The sequence below is a fragment of the Macrobrachium rosenbergii genome, chromosome 55 (genome assembly GCF_040412425.1).
Source record: "Macrobrachium rosenbergii isolate ZJJX-2024 chromosome 55, ASM4041242v1, whole genome shotgun sequence".
In the NCBI taxonomy this organism is placed as follows: domain Eukaryota; kingdom Metazoa; phylum Arthropoda; class Malacostraca; order Decapoda; family Palaemonidae; genus Macrobrachium; species Macrobrachium rosenbergii.
The window spans coordinates 71,100,030-71,119,561 of NC_089795.1; the positions used below are offsets into that span (position 1 = coordinate 71,100,030).

General features: G+C 35.4%; 1 protein-coding gene across 3 annotated transcripts in view; it reads right to left on the reverse strand.

The window, feature by feature from the left end:
* LOC136835393 (lachesin-like) overlaps positions 1-19,532 on the reverse strand; it is a 570,016-nt gene that overhangs the window by 43,245 nt on the left and 507,239 nt on the right. For all 3 annotated transcript variants that reach the window (XR_010852124.1, XM_067098880.1, XM_067098879.1), the window contains one exon: positions 143-261. Coding sequence is in view for 2 of the 3 variants with exons in the window: in XM_067098879.1 (XP_066954980.1) it covers positions 143-261 (119 nt within the window). In the remaining variant the exon portion in view is untranslated. The remainder of the gene's footprint in view (positions 1-142; positions 262-19,532) is intronic.

Consider the following 19,532-nt stretch of genomic DNA (forward strand, 5'->3'; position numbering starts at 1 on the left):
CCCTTTGCGCCCCACGGCGTTGGAGGCAATGATTATGAAGTAGAAGATAAAACACTAAATCCCTCGATACAACCTTGACAAAACAGAGGTGCAATCATTCGTAATCAAATACAAACTAATGGGTGAACACTTCAAAACTAACCTTGTGATCCCCAAGGTTCTCAACTGTACAGGACAGAGACGCATCTCGACCTGCTGTTACTGTCACATTGCCAATTTTTCCGCTGAATCTTGCCATTTGAGCCTGAGCTGACGTTAAACCTGCAAGTGGAAAAATCTTTATTATTATTCTTTTCCGTAATCACTTGACGGTGACTTCTGAGAAAGCGTAATTTTACTAGTACATGAAATAATAGGTGTGTTTCCACAGCAGTAACATAACGGCCAAAGGGTATAATGCAAGGTATGATAAAAAATTCAAAACGTTACAAGGTATTTTATGGTAATTGTCCCTTAAGTGTCATATAAAGTGCAATTAAACATATATCATGAACAGAATATTTTTTATAATAATCATCATTACATTATTTTATATTAAGTGCAGTAATTATAAATGAAATGTTTAGATTAATTTACCGAACCCTTTTGCTTGGGAAGAAAAAGGAAGACACACCTATCTGAGAAAACATTAAGAAATAACAGATGATAACGTGATTTAACAGCCAAATGAAAATGCATAACATAGAATATTCAGAGTTGCTAAATTCATTTGCTTCAATTAAAAAACAGCGGCAGAAGTAAAAACGCAGCTCTTTCGTCTACCTGAGCTTCCTTTCTTTTCTTACCGTATGTTGTCAAGAGATTCCATAAAGTTTTACACCGAAAAATTATGCGCATAAACAAGAAAATATAGGAGAACGAAAAACAAAGCCTGATATATCAGCCATCTGCTTAATGTTCCCTGTTTCAGTCTACCATATGTTCTCCAGAGATTATAAGAAATCGTTACTTACAAAGTTGATAAAACAATGAAAATTATATTTCACCTGTATCTGTTCGGACGAACAGATGTTACCATTCAACACGCTATTACAGAATGAAGTTGTGCTCAATATAATCAGTGCATCATAAAATTTATTCTAGGAATACTTCCATTATAAAATTAACAATCAAAGATAACAGAAGTGATCTTAATATTTGAATGGTTTCTGAGTAGATAAAGAGAAAAGAAATTTTAGCAAACTGCTGTTTCACTCTCAGAACTAAACAATTTTAAGTTCTAACAAAGATTTTAAAGACCGCAGACATGCAGTTACCATATTTTCTGAAATCTTGAGAAACAACTATGAATATTTGGTCTTTAACTGACCCGTGGCATTGTTAAGAAAAAATGTGAACTTACCTGCGGCTGTAAAAACCAAGTCAAAGCAACAAATATTTTGTGGAAAGTACTCTCCCAACGCTGAGGTACCAAGTTTCATCAAAATCCGAGAGAAGAGTGAAAGATACAACTACTACTGCTAGTACTACCTTACACTACTACTAATGTTAATAACAATACCTAAAGACACTTCTGTATGGTTAAAAGTCTGGGAGAAAAAATTAGTGCATCACATACAGCAGCCATTATCCAACTTGCCTTTCTTATTTCTATAAACCAATGTTATCCAGAGCTCCAGAATTCTATGGATTGGAAATATGGAAGTAGAATTTTCAGTCGAATAGGTAATTCGGACATTTTCATTCGTGTCAGTGATTTTAGCCCCTCCGATATTATTTTATCTGTAAGTAACAAATCTCCAGTTTGTATTAAAATATTTTATAATTAGTTTTTGCCAAATTACTCACATTTTTGAGGCATTTATGTCTTCGATGCGTAACAAATATATATGTATATTACGTTATAAAAAGAAACGAGGTTAGGTAAAAGTCTTACACCTATATATTAACGACATACTCAGAGAGCATTTATATAACTCTAGAAGATTAAATCTGAGGAAACTGGTTTTTGTTCGTACAACATTCTATTTAATCTAAATAAAATGCATTACTTCTTTGCCGAACCATTAGTTGTTCATAATTACTGAAAACTCATCTCATGTTTTAAAGTTTTCACACCTTGTAATTCGATTAGCCACATGTTTACAAAAATAATTTTTACTATTCATAAGACGCATTATACAATAGCTAACTCTCTTATCACATATACATATACTGTATATACACACACATATATATATACATACATATATATGTATATATATATAATGCACTTACCTCTCCCAGGATTGGAATTTATACCTTTTTGGGTTGACATGGGTAACACTGACTTATGCAATTAGTCATCCTGGAAAGGTATGTGCAGTTACCATTTACATTTACCTTTAAGGTTGAGTTATTCTCAAGGCAATGAATTCTATATTAATGGGTTATTAGTAGCTTAATATTTATGAATACAAAAATGTTGTGTAAATTTAGTGACAGAATTAGCCTGCAAGTATAAAACCGCTCTAACAAACTAAGCACTGAATTATCTAGCTGGTGATGGGTTTATTTTCTTTCTTTCTAAGTACAGAGCCTGAATTCGACAGGAATGAGATCAACATGCGTGAATTAACGCGGTAGGCACTCTATTCATACATAATTCCCTTGTGGTTAAGTTATTCTTATGATTTAGTGTATTCGATATTAATGGTGTATACATATGTATGTATATATATATATATATATATATATATAAATATATAAATAGACAGATAGATAGATAGATAGTTAGATAAGTAGATAGACAGATAGATGGTAGATACACTTGTTGATAATTCCCTTTAGTGGTGTTATTTTAATGGTACAGTGTATTCAGTGATGATATATATATTATATATGATATATATATATATACATATATATATATATATATATACTATATATATATATATATATATATATATACAGAGAGAGAGAGAGAGAGAGAGAGATAGAGAGAGAGAAGAGATAGAGAGAGAGAGAGAGAGAGAGAGAGAGAGAAACCGTAAGCCTTCAGATTCTTATACACTTTCCCGTAATTAATAAATATCTTGTTAGCAGGTGCTGCCCAAACTTTCTACGACACCGTTTGATAATCAGTTGCTACTGAAGTATTTTTGGCTAAATGATTTTTAAGTACGAAACAACAGGCTATTATAAAAATAAAGTCCATAGTCTTTGAAAAAGACTATGATAGCTGATCATCCCTGCAGCATCTATGCAAGGTCATTTGTTTTGACAATCATAAACTTATTTAAGGAATACAACCTTGAAAAATGTGCACAGAACCGTTTAAAACTTAGTGAAATATACTTTTATTTTCAATCCCCCGTTTAATTTAAGTATGCCAGAGGAAAAAGCTGCATTAAATATTTTTTCCTAAGAACTTCTTCCCGACAATCATAATATTTACATTTATTATTATTATTATTATTATTATTATTATTATTATTATTATTATTATTATTATTGTCACTGACAAAAAGTCGACGAACTCCCTGTTCAAATAGATCATGGAAGAAATAGACCCATTGGCTGAAATTTTGTTTCTATTTTCATCTTTTTATATACACATTTTTCTAATGAACAATTTACGAAGTACTGCTACCAACTTCAGTACACTCTGAAGACGTCAGCAGGATCTATCGACAAAATCTGTGCATAACAAGAACAAAACAGAAATGAAAAATTGCAAGTAATGGGTCTTCTTCTTCTTCTTTCTTATTATTATTATTATTATTATTATTATTATTATTATTATTATTATTATTATTATTATTATTATTATTATTATTACAGCTGGAATACGAGACGTAGGCGAATCTCAATAATCTCGCAAAAATAGACGAGAAAGATAATTAGCAAGTTCAAGCAACCACCACGCATGAATAACGTATGAGAGAGAAATAACATTGTCGGCAAATTCATCTCCAAAAAAGTCACTCCAAAGGCTAACTTGTGCACACAAACACCCACAAACACAGGCTTCATACAACAAACGACAAATAGACATGTTTAATTCATGAGTCCACCGAAGTTAAGTCTAAAAGGCAAAGGCGACGACTCATCAAAGGAAAATGAAGTTTGGGAGGGGCAGCTATAACCCCATTTGGACTTGTCGCACAAAGAAAAGGAGAGAGAGAGAGAGAGAGAGAGAGAGAGAGAGAGAGAGAGAGAGATTTTTTTCCATTACAAATTTGCACACTTAATATTAATAGCTTTTCAAAAGGGTGAATTTTCTTTTAAATTACCCTACGGCACTTTCCTTTAAGTCAGCTTTCAGGATCAGTCAGACTCGTCTGTAATCATACGTATATCTATTCTATCTTGGAGCATGTAAGAAGGAATATACAGATGTGAAATATGTAAACAGGCTCATGGCAATGTTAAATTTAGTGGCAGACTGCATTTTAGTTTTAAACTAGAACTAAAACAAAGGAACAAATATACACACTGGAAATTCATGTTACAAAAAATCTTAAACAAGAGGTCATGAGAGCAGCAGAATCAACGTTTGAAATCAAATGCTGTACCATTTTACAATCACAAGAAGAAAACCATGCCAGGTTTCTTGGAAAATATAACTCATATATAAAGATATATTATAGGTTATCAATATATTATATATATATATATATATATATATATATATATGTAAATGAAAGACAAATCAATATACATGAAAGAAAAAGCTAACACAGTACCAAGTGGAATTCGTTATTTTTAAGCGACTGAAGTGAGTCAAAAATTCACCTTATAGGCTTGATCATCAGGTCTCTCATCTAAATCAGTGAAAAAAACTTTTGATGAAAGTGTCACGCCAACTTTGCTTGACAATGAATTTTAGGAAAAAAGATATGAAGCTTTCGAATCTTGACAAATCAAGAGGAGGTAAGTCTAATTCTAATTAAATCCAAAGATCACGAGCATAAACAAAGCGCAATGATTTCTATCAAACACACCCCTGCACTGGAGACTTCTCCAAACACCGTTCTAGTTTTGCAACTTAGTTGAATCAGATCATCCAGTCACATGTTTAGACTTCCAAAAAGGTCCGTCCAATGGTTTGGTTCTTTAGTGGCGAAACTTAGAACCAGGCGAAGTTAAGAGGAGCCTGCACAGGTGAGAAGATACCAGAGGGAAGAGATGAACAGGTAAAAGGTAAGAAGCAATGCACCTGGGTACAGAAAAAATTCAGCGAATAACCTTTTGCGCCGTTTACAGTTCACCGCTTAAGGCACACTGTATGCAGTGTACTCTTACGGGGTTATGAGTGTGGGAGAAGATGAGGTAGTAGTACTATTCACGTCACTTTTACATGTGCTTACTTAATTGCTACGTAATACCACTGTATTTCTCTGTAAAACAAGGTATTGAATCGAACCATGATATGCTATTTGTGAACGACTCATTATAAATAAACTTATAAGTTATCTTCCTGTCTAACATGTCCCAGTGTCTTTGTACGTTTGTAAGTATGCGGCTATCACTCTACCGTTTTATCGATGTCAGTAATATCCCATTAGAAATCCTTTTCTCTATATAATCACATGACCACTCTGTGCTCCCTTTCCTTCTGTTCCATATTAATAATTCATGGCGTGGGAGTCGGAACATTTTATAAAAGATTCATGGTACATTAATGATATTTAATTTCCTATCCTTTTCTCCACTTCGGTTTTAATAACTTCCTTGTATTCCTTTCCCGTCTCCTTCCCCCACGATCTTCAACAATTTTTACTAATTTTAATGATCCTGCTTTATACTCACTTTTTGAACTCTATAGATCCAAATCACCACCATCATGTCAATTTTCTCAATGACTGCCATCATCAGCTATTTCCATGTCTTATTTGCGCCTCAGGATCATTCTTTCCATTTTCTCCCCTTCCCTAGTATTCCATTCCCTTCAAAACCACTAAGGCCACTTAGGAGTACATCCGGGACGTCTACATTGTAAATATAAAGCGCTAGGTCTGTTACAGCCGCACTGCTGCCTCCCGGGGACATGACCTCAAATTACAATAACTGTATTCGCGTCACTTTGATTTTTATGGTTATGAACTTTTATTCTCGTTTCCATCTTCCCGATGGACTTTCGTATAAAAGAACTTTCTTTCCTTTTATCTCTCTCTCTCTCTCTCTCTCTCTCTGTGTGTGTGCGTGTGTGTACGTATTTATTACATACATACACACAAACACATATATATAACTATATATAAACATAAACATAAGTACCTAGGGACCAGAATTATTATTATTATTATTATTATTATTATTATTATTATTATTATTATTATTATTATTATTATACATGCTGTCAGAGGCGGTTTCTCTATGAAATTCGCTATTGTCTTTATATGAATAAAGAATAAACAGTGCCATTATTCACACACATATAGCTATTGGGAAAACGCATTAAACGCCACATAAAAAACGCATACTAACAAATATTCGAATCCAAAATCCGGAACATGACAAACTTTTTTTCTCGAACCATTTTCCTTCGTCCATAATCCGTTATTTACGACCATTACCAGTGATCGAAGAAGCAATCAAGTTTCAAAACAACTGAAGCTCCAAAGTAAAATTTTTTTGAAACCTGTAATTACCGTAGTTTACATTTGCTTTCCCGAGGATGTTTAAGTAATATCATCGTTTGAACCGTTGCAGATGCAAAGGAGATTTTCCTATCCATAATTGCCAATGACGATGGTGCTAAGAATACCCGCTGGTCTGCAATAACTGGTGCATTGCTCACTTCTATCTGTAGTTTCTAAATTTTGTTTTGACTAGACCGTTCACTTCTGTAACTAATTAAAAAAATGAAGCCAGAATCACTTTACGACAAAGCCGTAACTTCTTAGATAAATAATTACCTTTACAATATGACACAAATTACAAATATTTTGTGACACGAAGTCATACCAAAAATAGTCTCTTGATATTTAATATAAATACTGACATAGCTGTGGAGGGGCATCAAAGTCTATATACTGCCATTTCACTGTAATGAATGACTAAAAATATCGGCCCTCCATTTCCAGAACTGCCAAGCATAAATCATTATGTTGTTTGCCATATCGGCTCCCACAGACTCAATAAATCAGAGGCTTATCCATTGTTATTTCAGCATAATGAAACAGGAATTGCAGTTCCAGAAAGTTTTTGAACTTGGGGGGATCACTCATCTTTTCACCAGAGACCTGAGGCCTTCTGGAAATAATGCCCTGGACGTCTCCTGAACAGAAAGCGCACAATTCTCTCACCAGCTAAGCAATTGTATAAAGATCCTTCAAAATTTACTTAGAATAATAAACAATTTCTCCTCCGCTTTTATACCTTGGTAGTTTTGACTATTCTGTAAACTGTATGCATGTTCATACTTTATATATTTCATATCTAATACTACTATGACGCTGATTTATCATAACAATACTAAGTGTGGCTACTCGTTACTTTGCAGTACAAAACAGGGACTACTGATTTTACGATGTCCTGTTATCAATAGACTTTAATATTTGTATGATAGGTGTGTATTATTCAAACATGGTAAAAAAATTGTTCCATACACCATTTTTGTTGTTGTTCGTTATTCTAGGACAAACGAAAGTTAGCTGTCATGCGTCTAGTCTCCTTTTCACCAAGCTTAGAACCCTACTAGGCTAACACAACCCTGGGTTCCAAAATGACATTCTTTTAAATATCTTTAAAACACATGCTAACGTCACATCACACCAAAGCCTTATCACCAAGCGGAAGTACATCATCTCTAACGTACCCAAGATTAGCAAAATTCTTTTCTTTCGAATAACTGACCATATTTGCAACTTTGATATCACAACCAAATAGAAACATCATTTTCTAATAGTATGGTGCAAACTTCACCCTACTTGAAAATGTAAGAAGCCATTCACTTACTAGAAGTCGTTGAAAATCTTACATAACAAAGGATTAAGGCCCAAAACTATTGCTCATAAAACGCTCGGATAGTCAACGTCAGTACCCTAAAATCTAACGACAAATGGTCGTTAATGCCGTTCTGGGCCTCTTCTATGATTCCAGTTTTATAGGGGAACAAACGGAAGCCGACATTTATGTCAGTATTTAATCTCAACGCATTTAGTGATTTTTTTTTTATTCGTATAGTGCACAGATCGTTGTTTCACTGCACAGAAGTGTGAGGAGATATGGTAAAGGTTGGTCGTAGTCTTTCTTTAGAAAATTCTTTTTCTTTTTAATGAATAAAATTTATCAATTATATATAGATAATTACGGCTAAATGCAGTTCACTAAAGAAGTTTTCCTACTGAATGCCACACGATGCATGAAAGCCGTTCAGAGACGGGTTTAGTCTACCAGTAACCTATATGTAAAAGCATTAGGGGTCGTGGAATTAGAATATAGAATTTAAGCCAAAGGCTAAGCGCTGGGACCTATGAGACCAATCAGTGATCAAAGGGAAAATGAGAGTAAAGGAGGCGTTAAAGGTGTAAAAGGAGGAAAACCTCGCAGTTGCACTATGAAGCAACTGTAAGGAGAGAGTGGAAAGTAAGATGGAAGAAAGAGATAAGAAAGGAGGTTTAACAGCAGGAACGAAAGGGGTTGCAGCTAGGGTCCGAAGGGACGCTGAAAAGAACCTAAAGTAATGCTTACAAAGCACTGCGTGAGATGCACTGACGACACTAGCCCCCTGTGGGGATTATGGGGTCGTGAAACTGAAAGAAAATGAATTTAGGAAAAATAATCTGTGTTCTGTGATAAAAGTAAGCTTAAGTCCCTTGTAGTGTAAAAATTACGGCAGCCTAAAGGTAACCCACATAGTCAATACGTGGGGAACACAGTTCGCATACATTGAGAGCTCAAGAGTATAGTTATGTGATGCCACCGACACCCCTAATTTTGTTTGCAGTAGACTGAGATCCTTACAAGGAGGATGATAATCTTGGAGATGTGAATGTGTGTTATTTTACATTTTGATACTATGATTTTTGTTTCACTCTGTTCTGAGTTTAATACTTTTCATTTGTATTGAAAGTGTTGGTTGTCATTCTTAGATACTGTGCTAAAGTTATTTAAAGTTTGGTTTTGACAGCATATCTTGATTCGATATTTATAATGGTTATTTACCATTTCATTTCCATTGCATTACTTTGCCCTGGCTACCGTCGTAATCCTCTTCCATGAGTTAGTTTTTGTATATCATAAAATACGGTCAAATACAAGACCCCGTTTCATCGTGAAGCAACAGTATACTGGTCTTGTATACAAGAAAATTAAGTTAAGGAATCCAATAAAAGAAAATGATATTCGGTGAATTGATTATGATCTAACCTACAGGAGCCTGAAACAAATGATAACAAAGAGGCGATAAGCAGTTTTCAGGGGATCAATATACTGCTTTGCTACCTACTTAGCTCCAAATCACCGTTTTCATGATTCACATAATTATTAAGAAGTACAAAATAGCAGGGATGTGAACCTTGTATTCCGACCCTGAGAGGACTAGAACTATAGTGTAAATCGTTCCCAGGATGACTGTATGAACAATCAGCTCTCGCTTTTCATTAATTTATTCCCTTCTTCTTTTCCTTCTTTTTCACCTCTTTCATGAATTAATGAGCATTATATATATTTCAAGAACCCCCGAATAGAGTAGAATTCAGAATTTGGGCCAAAGGCCAAGCGCTGGGACCTATGAAGTCATTCAGCGCTGAAACGGAAACTGACAGTAAGGTTTGAAAGGTGTAACTGGAGGGGAACCTGGCAATTGCACTCTTAACTAATGTTGTTTCCTCAACAAAAACTTTCGTCAGGCGTTAACGTTAAAATCGCTGTTAGTTCATGTAGGCCCCTGTGAAAAACCATCTATCACTATTTCTCTGTAGTGCGTCTGTATTTGATATTTTATAATTTTTATATCGATTTGTTAGAATTATATTCTCAAGTAAAGGCTCATTTCGTTACTCAATATTTTATCCTTATATATTTTGAGTTTCATTACTTCATGATTTATCGGTAATTTACGAGATATGGTTCCATCAGTTCGGCGTTTTTCCAAGAAATATGGAAGTTTTTTTCTCTATAAAAGCTGTATGCCATTATCTCCATGAGGGGTAAAATTTACATCCAATACTGGAGTGTTGCCAAACTAAGAGACTCTTCATGATTGACTGAATGACGGATATCTGTCAACTCATCAATCAATCTGTCGTCGCGACCGCTCATTATTAGACCTCGTGGTCTTTCATTTATGTAAATATCGAAATAACTTGGCACATAAAAATTCCCCAGCATCCTTGACTTTTCATGCTATGATGTCACGTTAATAGACAAATAAATCTACTTTCCTTTAATTTTCATTTTATAATTTCCCATTATATGCAGCTTTGCTTGTTGGTGGTGGCTGTAAGACAAAGCCATATTTCTCCCTTGTAATTATGTTAGGAAAATAGTTACAGTCTCTGAACACGAAGAAGCTTTTTGATTGCTCATTTCTGCACGTCTTGAAAATTACGAAAGAACGTCCCCACCCTCCACCCATCCTCTCCAACTTCTCTTTTCCCTACTCATTTCCTCTCTGTCTCTTAAATCTCGAGCAAAACACACACTCTCTCTCTCAAGGGAGAAGCGCACGGAATATGCAGTGTTGAAATGCATACAGAGAATGGAGGAGAAAATAACTTGAATTCCACTGGACTAGAGAGAAATGATGGAAACACTTGTTACAGCACTTGGTTATACCTAAATTTCTTTGGAAAATTCAGTAATTCTTTAGTTAATGCTCACCGCTTTACGTTGTTTAACAACATACAGTGTGTTGATTTGACAATTCTAACAGCCTAACACAAGAAAAGAAGCTTGAAAACAAACTAACGTACAAACTTTAATTCGCTGTCACCTGTTTATAAAAAGAGCTATTAACTATAACAGACGTAATACGATTTCACTTACAGTTTACATTTGGTGACACTAAGTTTATTACTGGCACGTTATGCAAAGCAACAAGAAAACAAGAAATCAGATCCTTATTTACCTAGTCAAACTAAAGGATTAAAGATATGCGATAAATATATCAAGAAGCCAATGAACAACATAACACTATAAGATGGCAGCCAACAAACTTATTCGTGAAATATCCATGGGTGAAAAGAAAAAGAGGTATGGTAAACAATACTATCAGAGGAAGAGAGACAAAGCTAGGTAGAACACTTTCGTGAGGTAATGAATATAGGATATATGGGGATAATTTGACAGATATACCAGAAACTGACGAAGGCCTGAATGTGCTTATAATAAATTCACGGCTTTTGAAGTAGAATCAATTATAGAGAACTAGGGAAATGGAAAACACCTAGTTATTATGGAATCTTGCAAAGATGACTTAGCTGAAACTGAAATGACGCATCGTATACTAACTAGACTGCTTTTCAGAATATGGAATGAGGAAACAAAGAATGATAACTGAGAACCGGAAGTAACAGCCATGATACAAAAAAAATATCCAGTATGCTTATTCTCAATACGCTGGAGTAAGGAATTGAGAAAATACTTAAAGATTAACAAACTAGTTTGGAAAAGGCATGGGTTGCACAGATTAATGTTTTGTGCTAAAGCCTATTGTGCAGCAGCATTTGGAATTTAAAAATGACCTGTACGTGTCAGTGGCTTTTGTTGATTTGGAAAACACTACCATACTTAACATTATAAGGAATAAAAGTAAGGAGAAATGGTAGTTATCGTGATGATGTTAACTCCACAATAAATAATAAAATGCCAACAATAAGATACGAAAACATAACACCAATCTTACAAGAAAAAATAGAACAATTATAGTGAGCAACCGTAATAATAGGGCAATATACCGTAGTTAAAGATTATTCTAACAGCAATAACTACAACAAGGGTAAAAGTGATAACAAGAAAGAAGGAATATGTATTACTCTCCATGCCCTGCCGGTTAAAGACATCAATTTATCAAGCAATAAAACGAAAGGTATACTGCACAATGGTCTCTAAGAACCCTCCTCATATTCTTTAGGGTCTCTGAGAGTTGTACCCTTACACGGAAAGTCCATAGGAGGAGATTGAAAATGATATATTAAGAGGCATTAGCTCACTTTTAATATCTCTTCAGAATGAAAAGATAGCATTCCATACGTCTAGAGAGAGAGAGAGAGAGAGAGAGAGAGGGTTTAGCATTTTAAAAATATATTTGTATACGTTCCGGAGATGTTTGAATACGGTCATTTCGAAATTTAAGTGGTATGGATATGGGATTGGATATAAATCTTCCTTTCCTAGCGAAGACGAGATTTATTTCGTTGGAATGTTCAAGAAGACGTTTAATGTATTCTATTTCTTGTTAACGAAATTTCTGGGATGTCCTCATCTGCACAGTACAACATTCACAAAGGAAGCTAGAAATATGGTATTCGAATTAGTCTCAGTATGAAACTATGAAGGTAATAGTTATAAAGAAAAAAGACTGACTTTATACACAGCAATGGATATCGTGTATGGATTATATATATCATTGGCCAGGCGCACAGTAGAGTGCTGAACTCTCTGAACCGGCGTCACCCTCTCAAAAGAGGATAAAAAGTTTTTATGATGGAAGTGAAGCATGTGTTGAAGTGTGTGGACAAGAAAATGTGTGGCAGTTTAATATCTTTAAGGATGGAGTGATGTAAGAAATCAGAGAAAGGACAGTGCATGTATCAGAAAAGTTGTGGGATTGAAAGATGGGTCGTGAATGGAGAGTGGAATGGTCGATATTTACATATGGTTCAGTACTAATTGGTGATATAGAAAAAAACAATATAAAACAGTGAGAGAGCTTGAAAGTTATAGCGAGAGGAGAAAGTTGAGAGAAAATGTGAGCATAAGTTCCTTATGAAGGTAAGTGGTAACATGGAAGATGGGGCAACGAATGTTGATATGGGTGGCAGAAAATTGGACGCAGTAGATTCATGAGTGTATTTGGAGTGAATAGTTTCCCATAATGTCAAAACGACTGAAGAGATAAGTAACAAAAAGGGAAAGTTGGGAAGGTAGGCAGGATGTGTGCACAAGATTGGAAAGAAACTCGGAATATCTGTGTTAACCAAAGCTGGAATATATATGTTGAACCAACTCGCCTCTGTGGAAGTGAAGTGAGGATGCTAAATGCGAATAAAAGACAAAAAAACGGGTGAAAAACGTGAAGATACATAGAGGAATGAAGACAGCATTAGCATAAGCGAAAGAATGGGTCAGTGTTCTGAGATGATTCGGCCATGTAGAAAGACAAACTGACAAAAAGACTACAATTCAGAAATCCATGGAGTAAGAGTTACAGACCTACAAAGGGCTGGATGAATGGTATGAAAATGTTGGAAAGTGTACACAAGGCAGAGACGAATGGTGCAGCGTGATCAGGAGATTTATGCCGAGTCTTCTGTAAAACTGTATGAATTGGCTGATGCTGTGAAAGTTTTCTGCGCATGGGACTCATCCCTAATTCAGCAGCTTAGGTATGTAAATAATGGACTTTTCTTTATGGAAAGGTAACTTTGGAAGGAATTAATTTTTTAGTTCTCAGTAATTCTATTGAGGTTGCTAGCCTCAAATCATTTTCTTCTATGCCTTCGACCCAACATAGTCAACTCACTACAGAGTATATAATCCACTGGAATGCAATGACGTACTGCTAACCATATAGGTCTCAACATAGGTGAATTCATTTCTATATACTAAACTATTTTAACATGCTTCTATTCAGAATCTTATTTATTACTGGCTGACCAACACGGCGCTGGCCGGGAAAACTGAATGACAACTGATAAACTCTCTCTCTCTTCAACTCTCCCTCACTTTTTCCCTCTTTCTCCTTCCTAACAACCTCTCTCTCTCTCTTCCCTAACACCCTCTACTCTCTCACTTCCTCTCCCTCTCAGTCTCTCTCTCACTTTCCTGTTACATTGCCCAACATTTTTGACATTTTATTTTTCACCCCTTCTAACCACCACTTCCTATCGGGGCTGAACTTGGACTTGCAGGGCATTGGGAGTGTCACTATTCATCTCAGTGACCGCAAAAACTATGGATTAGACACTAATATTTGTCGTTTTCGATTACTTTTACATGTCAACACCTTCCCACCCCCACACCCTTTGGTGCCAATGATGTCTTACAGCCACAGTATTCTTTTCCAAATAGTAGGTCATATGTATACCGAAATGAGGTGTGATAAACCAGTAAAGTTTATTTAATTACTAAGTCTATGAGCAAAACCAGCCCGTTTCAGGGAAGCCCTTCCCACTCCCGCCCCCACCCCCAACCCCTTCGGTGCTAGTGATGTCTTACCCCCACAGTATTCTTTTCCAGACAGTAGGCTAAATGTATACCAAAATGAGGTTTAAAGTAGAGTTCATTTAGTTACTAAGTCTTCGGGCAGAACAGGCCCGTTTCAGGGAAGCCCTTCCCACCCCCACCCCCTTTGGTGTTAGTGATGTCTTACCCCCACAGTATTCTTTTCTAGATGATAAGTCATATGCATACCAAGTTTGGTTGAAATTGCTCAATGCATGTCAGAGTTATGCTGGAACATACACACACACATACATACATAAATTTTTATGTATATAGCTGAGAAAGAAGATACAAACTGCAAAGCACAGCTATGTTACATTACACCATTAACGGTACAGATGGAGAAAGTTGACTCGAGCAGCCGACCCTGTTATACAGTGGGGCTGATGGGGTCGAAAGAGGAAAATTAACGGTACAGTTTTTTGAAAATTTGTAAAGGTATTCTTATCTAGAGGTTTTATATTATCTAATTATAATAATAACGAAATTTAGACTGGCTAGGGCAGGCCAAAATAAAATACTGAGTGCATCTTTTGAATTTTTAAATAATTTTACTGTTATACAAAACCAAAAGTGACATGAACGAAAATATATGAGCATAAGCGGTTTTGTGAATGACGGACAGTTCTCTTTATAAAACCTCAGGGCTGAAATAAATAACTAAAAGAATTTCATGAAAAGAACTACCACATTCAAAGGCAAGTAGCATATTTATATTTAAAATTAATTTCTGAGGTCTAATGAAAAAAGCTCACACCTACTAAGATTAACTCTTCACACATTGTAGATAGTGTTACTAAATTATTATTTAGTAACACTAAATACATATAAAAGGTAAATTATTATTTACCTTTTATATATATTTTTCATAACTTAAACATAAAAAGACAGTCAGAAAACTACATGGAAAACAACAAGACTGCAGTTGAATTAAAAAGAAGAATAACATGAAAAAGAAGTATACGTCGTTTACTTCACATGGAGGAGGAATTTCCTTCTCTTGATAAATATTCTGTTTCATTCTGAAGCAGCCTTAAACGAAGCATTGATTTTACAGCTGTACTCGCTATTAGTATCAAGCCGTTTGACTAATTCAGGAGTTATTGACAGACTGAGATACATGCCTCAGTATCGTGCATTTTCACAAAAGCAAGGTAATGCACCTCTGAATTTTACATAATACGAGATGCACGTACATTTATTAAGCTGAAATAGATAACATCAAGGTTGTTCTCCACTTACCAGGATAATATTTAATTAATCATTTCTCTCTCTCTCTCTCTCTCTCTCTCTCTCTCTCCACACACAACACACACCAACATGAAGAATATGAGAGCTTAAAACAATGTTTAATTTACTTATTATTACATTGTTTTATCATTTTATGCATGCATGGAGTTAGTTCAAGCGTTTTGCATAGTTATTGGTTTTCCTAATATATATATACATACATATATATATATATATATATATATATATATATATGTACATACAGTATATATGCCTATATATATAAAAATGGATGTGTGTGTATGTTCCAGCATAACTCTGTTAATACATAGAGCAACTTCAACCAAACTTGGTATGCATATGACTTATTATCTGGAAAAGACTACTGTTGGGGTAAGACATCACTAGCACCAAAGGGCACCGAAGTGGGTGGTGGTGGGAAGGGCTTTCATGAACAGGGCTGGTTCTGCCCGTAGACTTAGTAACTAAATAAATTTTACGGGTTTATCATACCGTTTTTGCATATGCATGACATACTATCTGGAAAAGAATACTGGGGGGTTAAGACATCACTGCACCAAAGTGGGGTGGGAAGGGGGATGACATGAAATAACTGAAAACAAGAGATATAGTGGTCTAATCCATAGTTTTTGAGGTAGCTGAGATGAACAGTGACACTCCCAATGCCCTTAAAGTCCAAATTCAGCCCCAATACGAAATGTGGGGTGAGAAGCGGTGAAAATAAATGTAAAAATGACAGATATTAGTGTCTAACTACAGTTTTTTGAGGTCGCTAAGATGACAGTGACACTTTATCCCTTTAAGCCAAGCTTAGCCCCTATAGGAATGGGAGGTGAGAAGGGGTGAAATATAAAATGTCAAAAATGTTGGGCAATGTAATAGAAGCAACTACCTTAACAGGAGAGAGAGAGAGAGAGAGAGAGAGAGAGAGAGAGAGAGAGAGAGAGAGAGAGAGAGAGAGAGAGAGTTTATCGGTTGTCTTTCAGAGCCTTCCTGGCCAGTGCCACTTGTCAACTAGTATATATATATATATATATATATATATATATATATATATATATATATATATATATATATATATATATTTATAAATATATATACACAATTTGGATATATATATATATATATATATATATATATATAATATATATATATATTATATATGTATATATATATATATATATATACACACATTTTGGAACCGGTCATATTGTGTCTATATACATATATTTACTGGTATAAAAATATATAGTATATATATATATAATTTGAACTGTCATGCTGTATCTATATAATACATTAATACATGTATAATTTATGTAAAAATCTAACTATGCAGAGGGCTTATGCATCAAACAAGAGCATCTTACTCGCAAATGTCATTTTAATTCCTACTCAGATTAAATTACTGCTAATGCATTGCTTTGTGTATACTGAGTATACAAACCCAAGCAAAGCAATGAAGTTTTAACAAATAAATGTTTTCATCTACATTATATTATATACAAGTGATATGGTATCTCAGAGAAAGTTAGACTGGAAGTAAAAATTAATGGGTGAAAAGCACTAATGTTTTATCATTTACTTGCGAACCAATCCGGTGTTGCCTGAGAAAACTGAATGACAACCCCTTCTCACCCCCTACACTTCCTTTCAGGGCTGAATTGGAGTTAAAGGGCATCAGGAGTGTCACTATTCATCTCAGCGACCTCAAAAACTATGGATTAGACACTAATATCTGTCATTTTCTGTTATTTTTACTTGTCACCCCTTTCCCAGCCCTACCCCTTTGGTGCTAGTGATGTCTTACCCCCACAGTATTCTTTTCCAGATAGTAAATCATATGTATACAGAAATGAGGTATGATGAACCCGTAAAGTTTATTTAGTTACTAATTCTATAGGCAGTACCAGCCCTGTTCCAGGGAAGCCCTTCCCACCCCTACCCCCACCCCCACCCCCTTTGGTGCCCTTTGGTGCCAGGGATGTCTTACCCTCACAGTATTCCTTTCCACATAGTAAGTCATATGTATAACAAGTCTGGTTGAAATTGCTCTATGCATTAACAGAGTTATGCTGGAACATGCTGGAACATACACACACACACATACACTTACATACATGTATCCATTTATATTTATATATATATATATATATATATATATATATATATATATATATATATATATATATATATATATATATATATGGAGTGAACAACCGATTGGATTTTCCATGGTATAATTTCATTGGGCTTAGAAATCAAGCTCAGGTTATCTATGAGAGGGGCTGACAGAGCTTACAAGTATCATGAGGGTGTGAGGAAGATTTTGCTCTCCATTGGTGATAACCTTAAATGGTGGTTTACCCTCAAGTCATCACTCTTTGGAGTTGTTCCAAGCATTTCTACCCTTGTAGGAGCTGATGGAACTTCTGTATATAGCCCTAAATAGAAGGCAGAAGTTTTGTCTCTATAGCCTTTGTGAGCATATAGCATTGTGAGTCCTTGCTGTTGCCTCAATTGTCCTTTCCCAATTCTACGTTGTGTTCGATGGCCTTCAGATCTAGAGAAGTCAGAACTTTGCTTCTAGACCTTGACAGTTATGGCAGCATAGACCCTTACAGGGTCTTTCCTAACATTTTTATAAAAAGACTCTGATTTCATTGCTCTTAAGATTACTACCATTTTCAGAAGGTTAGTTGGACTTGCAAGTTCTCTTTCTGTTTGGAGGAAGGGAAACATTGCTGCATCACCTAACTGACTAATTCTGTCCTCATGCCCATCTAAATATAGGCCGATTTCAACTACCCATTTTATCTACGGATTATGAGATGCTGATCTCTAAGTGTCTTTGTAGGTTTGTTGATGACAATAAGCTACTACCAGCATTACAATTTGGGTTTCGTAAAGGCCTTGGTACTTATGATGCCCTCTCGCCAATATCTACCATCTTGCCGTGTGCTCTTGATGAGGGTGCAGAGGCACACATGGTCGGTTTAGATTTTAAGTGCAGCCTTTGACCACGTGAATCCTGAAGCACTTATCTACAAGCTAAGATAACTCGGAATTGGTGGATCTTTTGTTAATATTTTAAGTAAATTTTTAATAGGTAGAACCCAAAGGGTTTGTGTTGATAGCCAGTATCATAGCATTCGTAATGCCATTTCAGATGTTCCTCAAGGCAGAATTCTTGGACCTTGGCTATTTATTATCTATATTAGTGGCATGTGGCTAGGTCTGAAGAACAAACTGATTGCATACACTGATAATGCTACTCTTCTGGTTGTTGTTCCTTCTCTGCACCTTAGGTCTGTGGTTGCAGAATCCTTGAATAGAGGTCTGACAAGTATTCATGAGTGAAGTAGGCTTTGGGGCATGAAGCTTAACCCTTCCAAAACTCAAAGAATATAGTTAGTCGATTCAGAGCACTTTGAAGATTTTATGTATAACTTTTGAGAAGCATATGAGTATATGTAACATTGCTTCCTCTGTTTCTTGCAGAAACGTTTTAGTGTTTTGGGATGACACTATCAAATTCAAGTGTTTTAAGTGTTTTATTCTTCCTTGTTTGGAATACTGTTCCGCAGTGTGGTCTTCTGGTGCTGACTCTCATCTCAAACTCTTGGATAGAGTTATGTCATCAATGCTTTGTTTATTTGCACTACCTAATGTTGACTTGTGGCAAAAAAATGTACTACAATGACAAACATCTACTTTCTTCTTTATCTGACAAAGATGGTTTTGCTTGCAATAGTTGGCAGGCAACTGCTGCAGTGTGTCATTTTCTAGCAGCAAGTTTAATACTACTCGGTTGGCTAGGAGTTTTATCTTGGCTTAGTGCAGTTGTGGAATCTTCTGATCTCCAAATATTTAAGCAAGGTGCAAAATAATTCCTGCCCTCTGCTGATTTCCCCTGAGCTTCAGGTGCATCACCCTTTTTCCCTCATGTTGATTTATTTGTCACG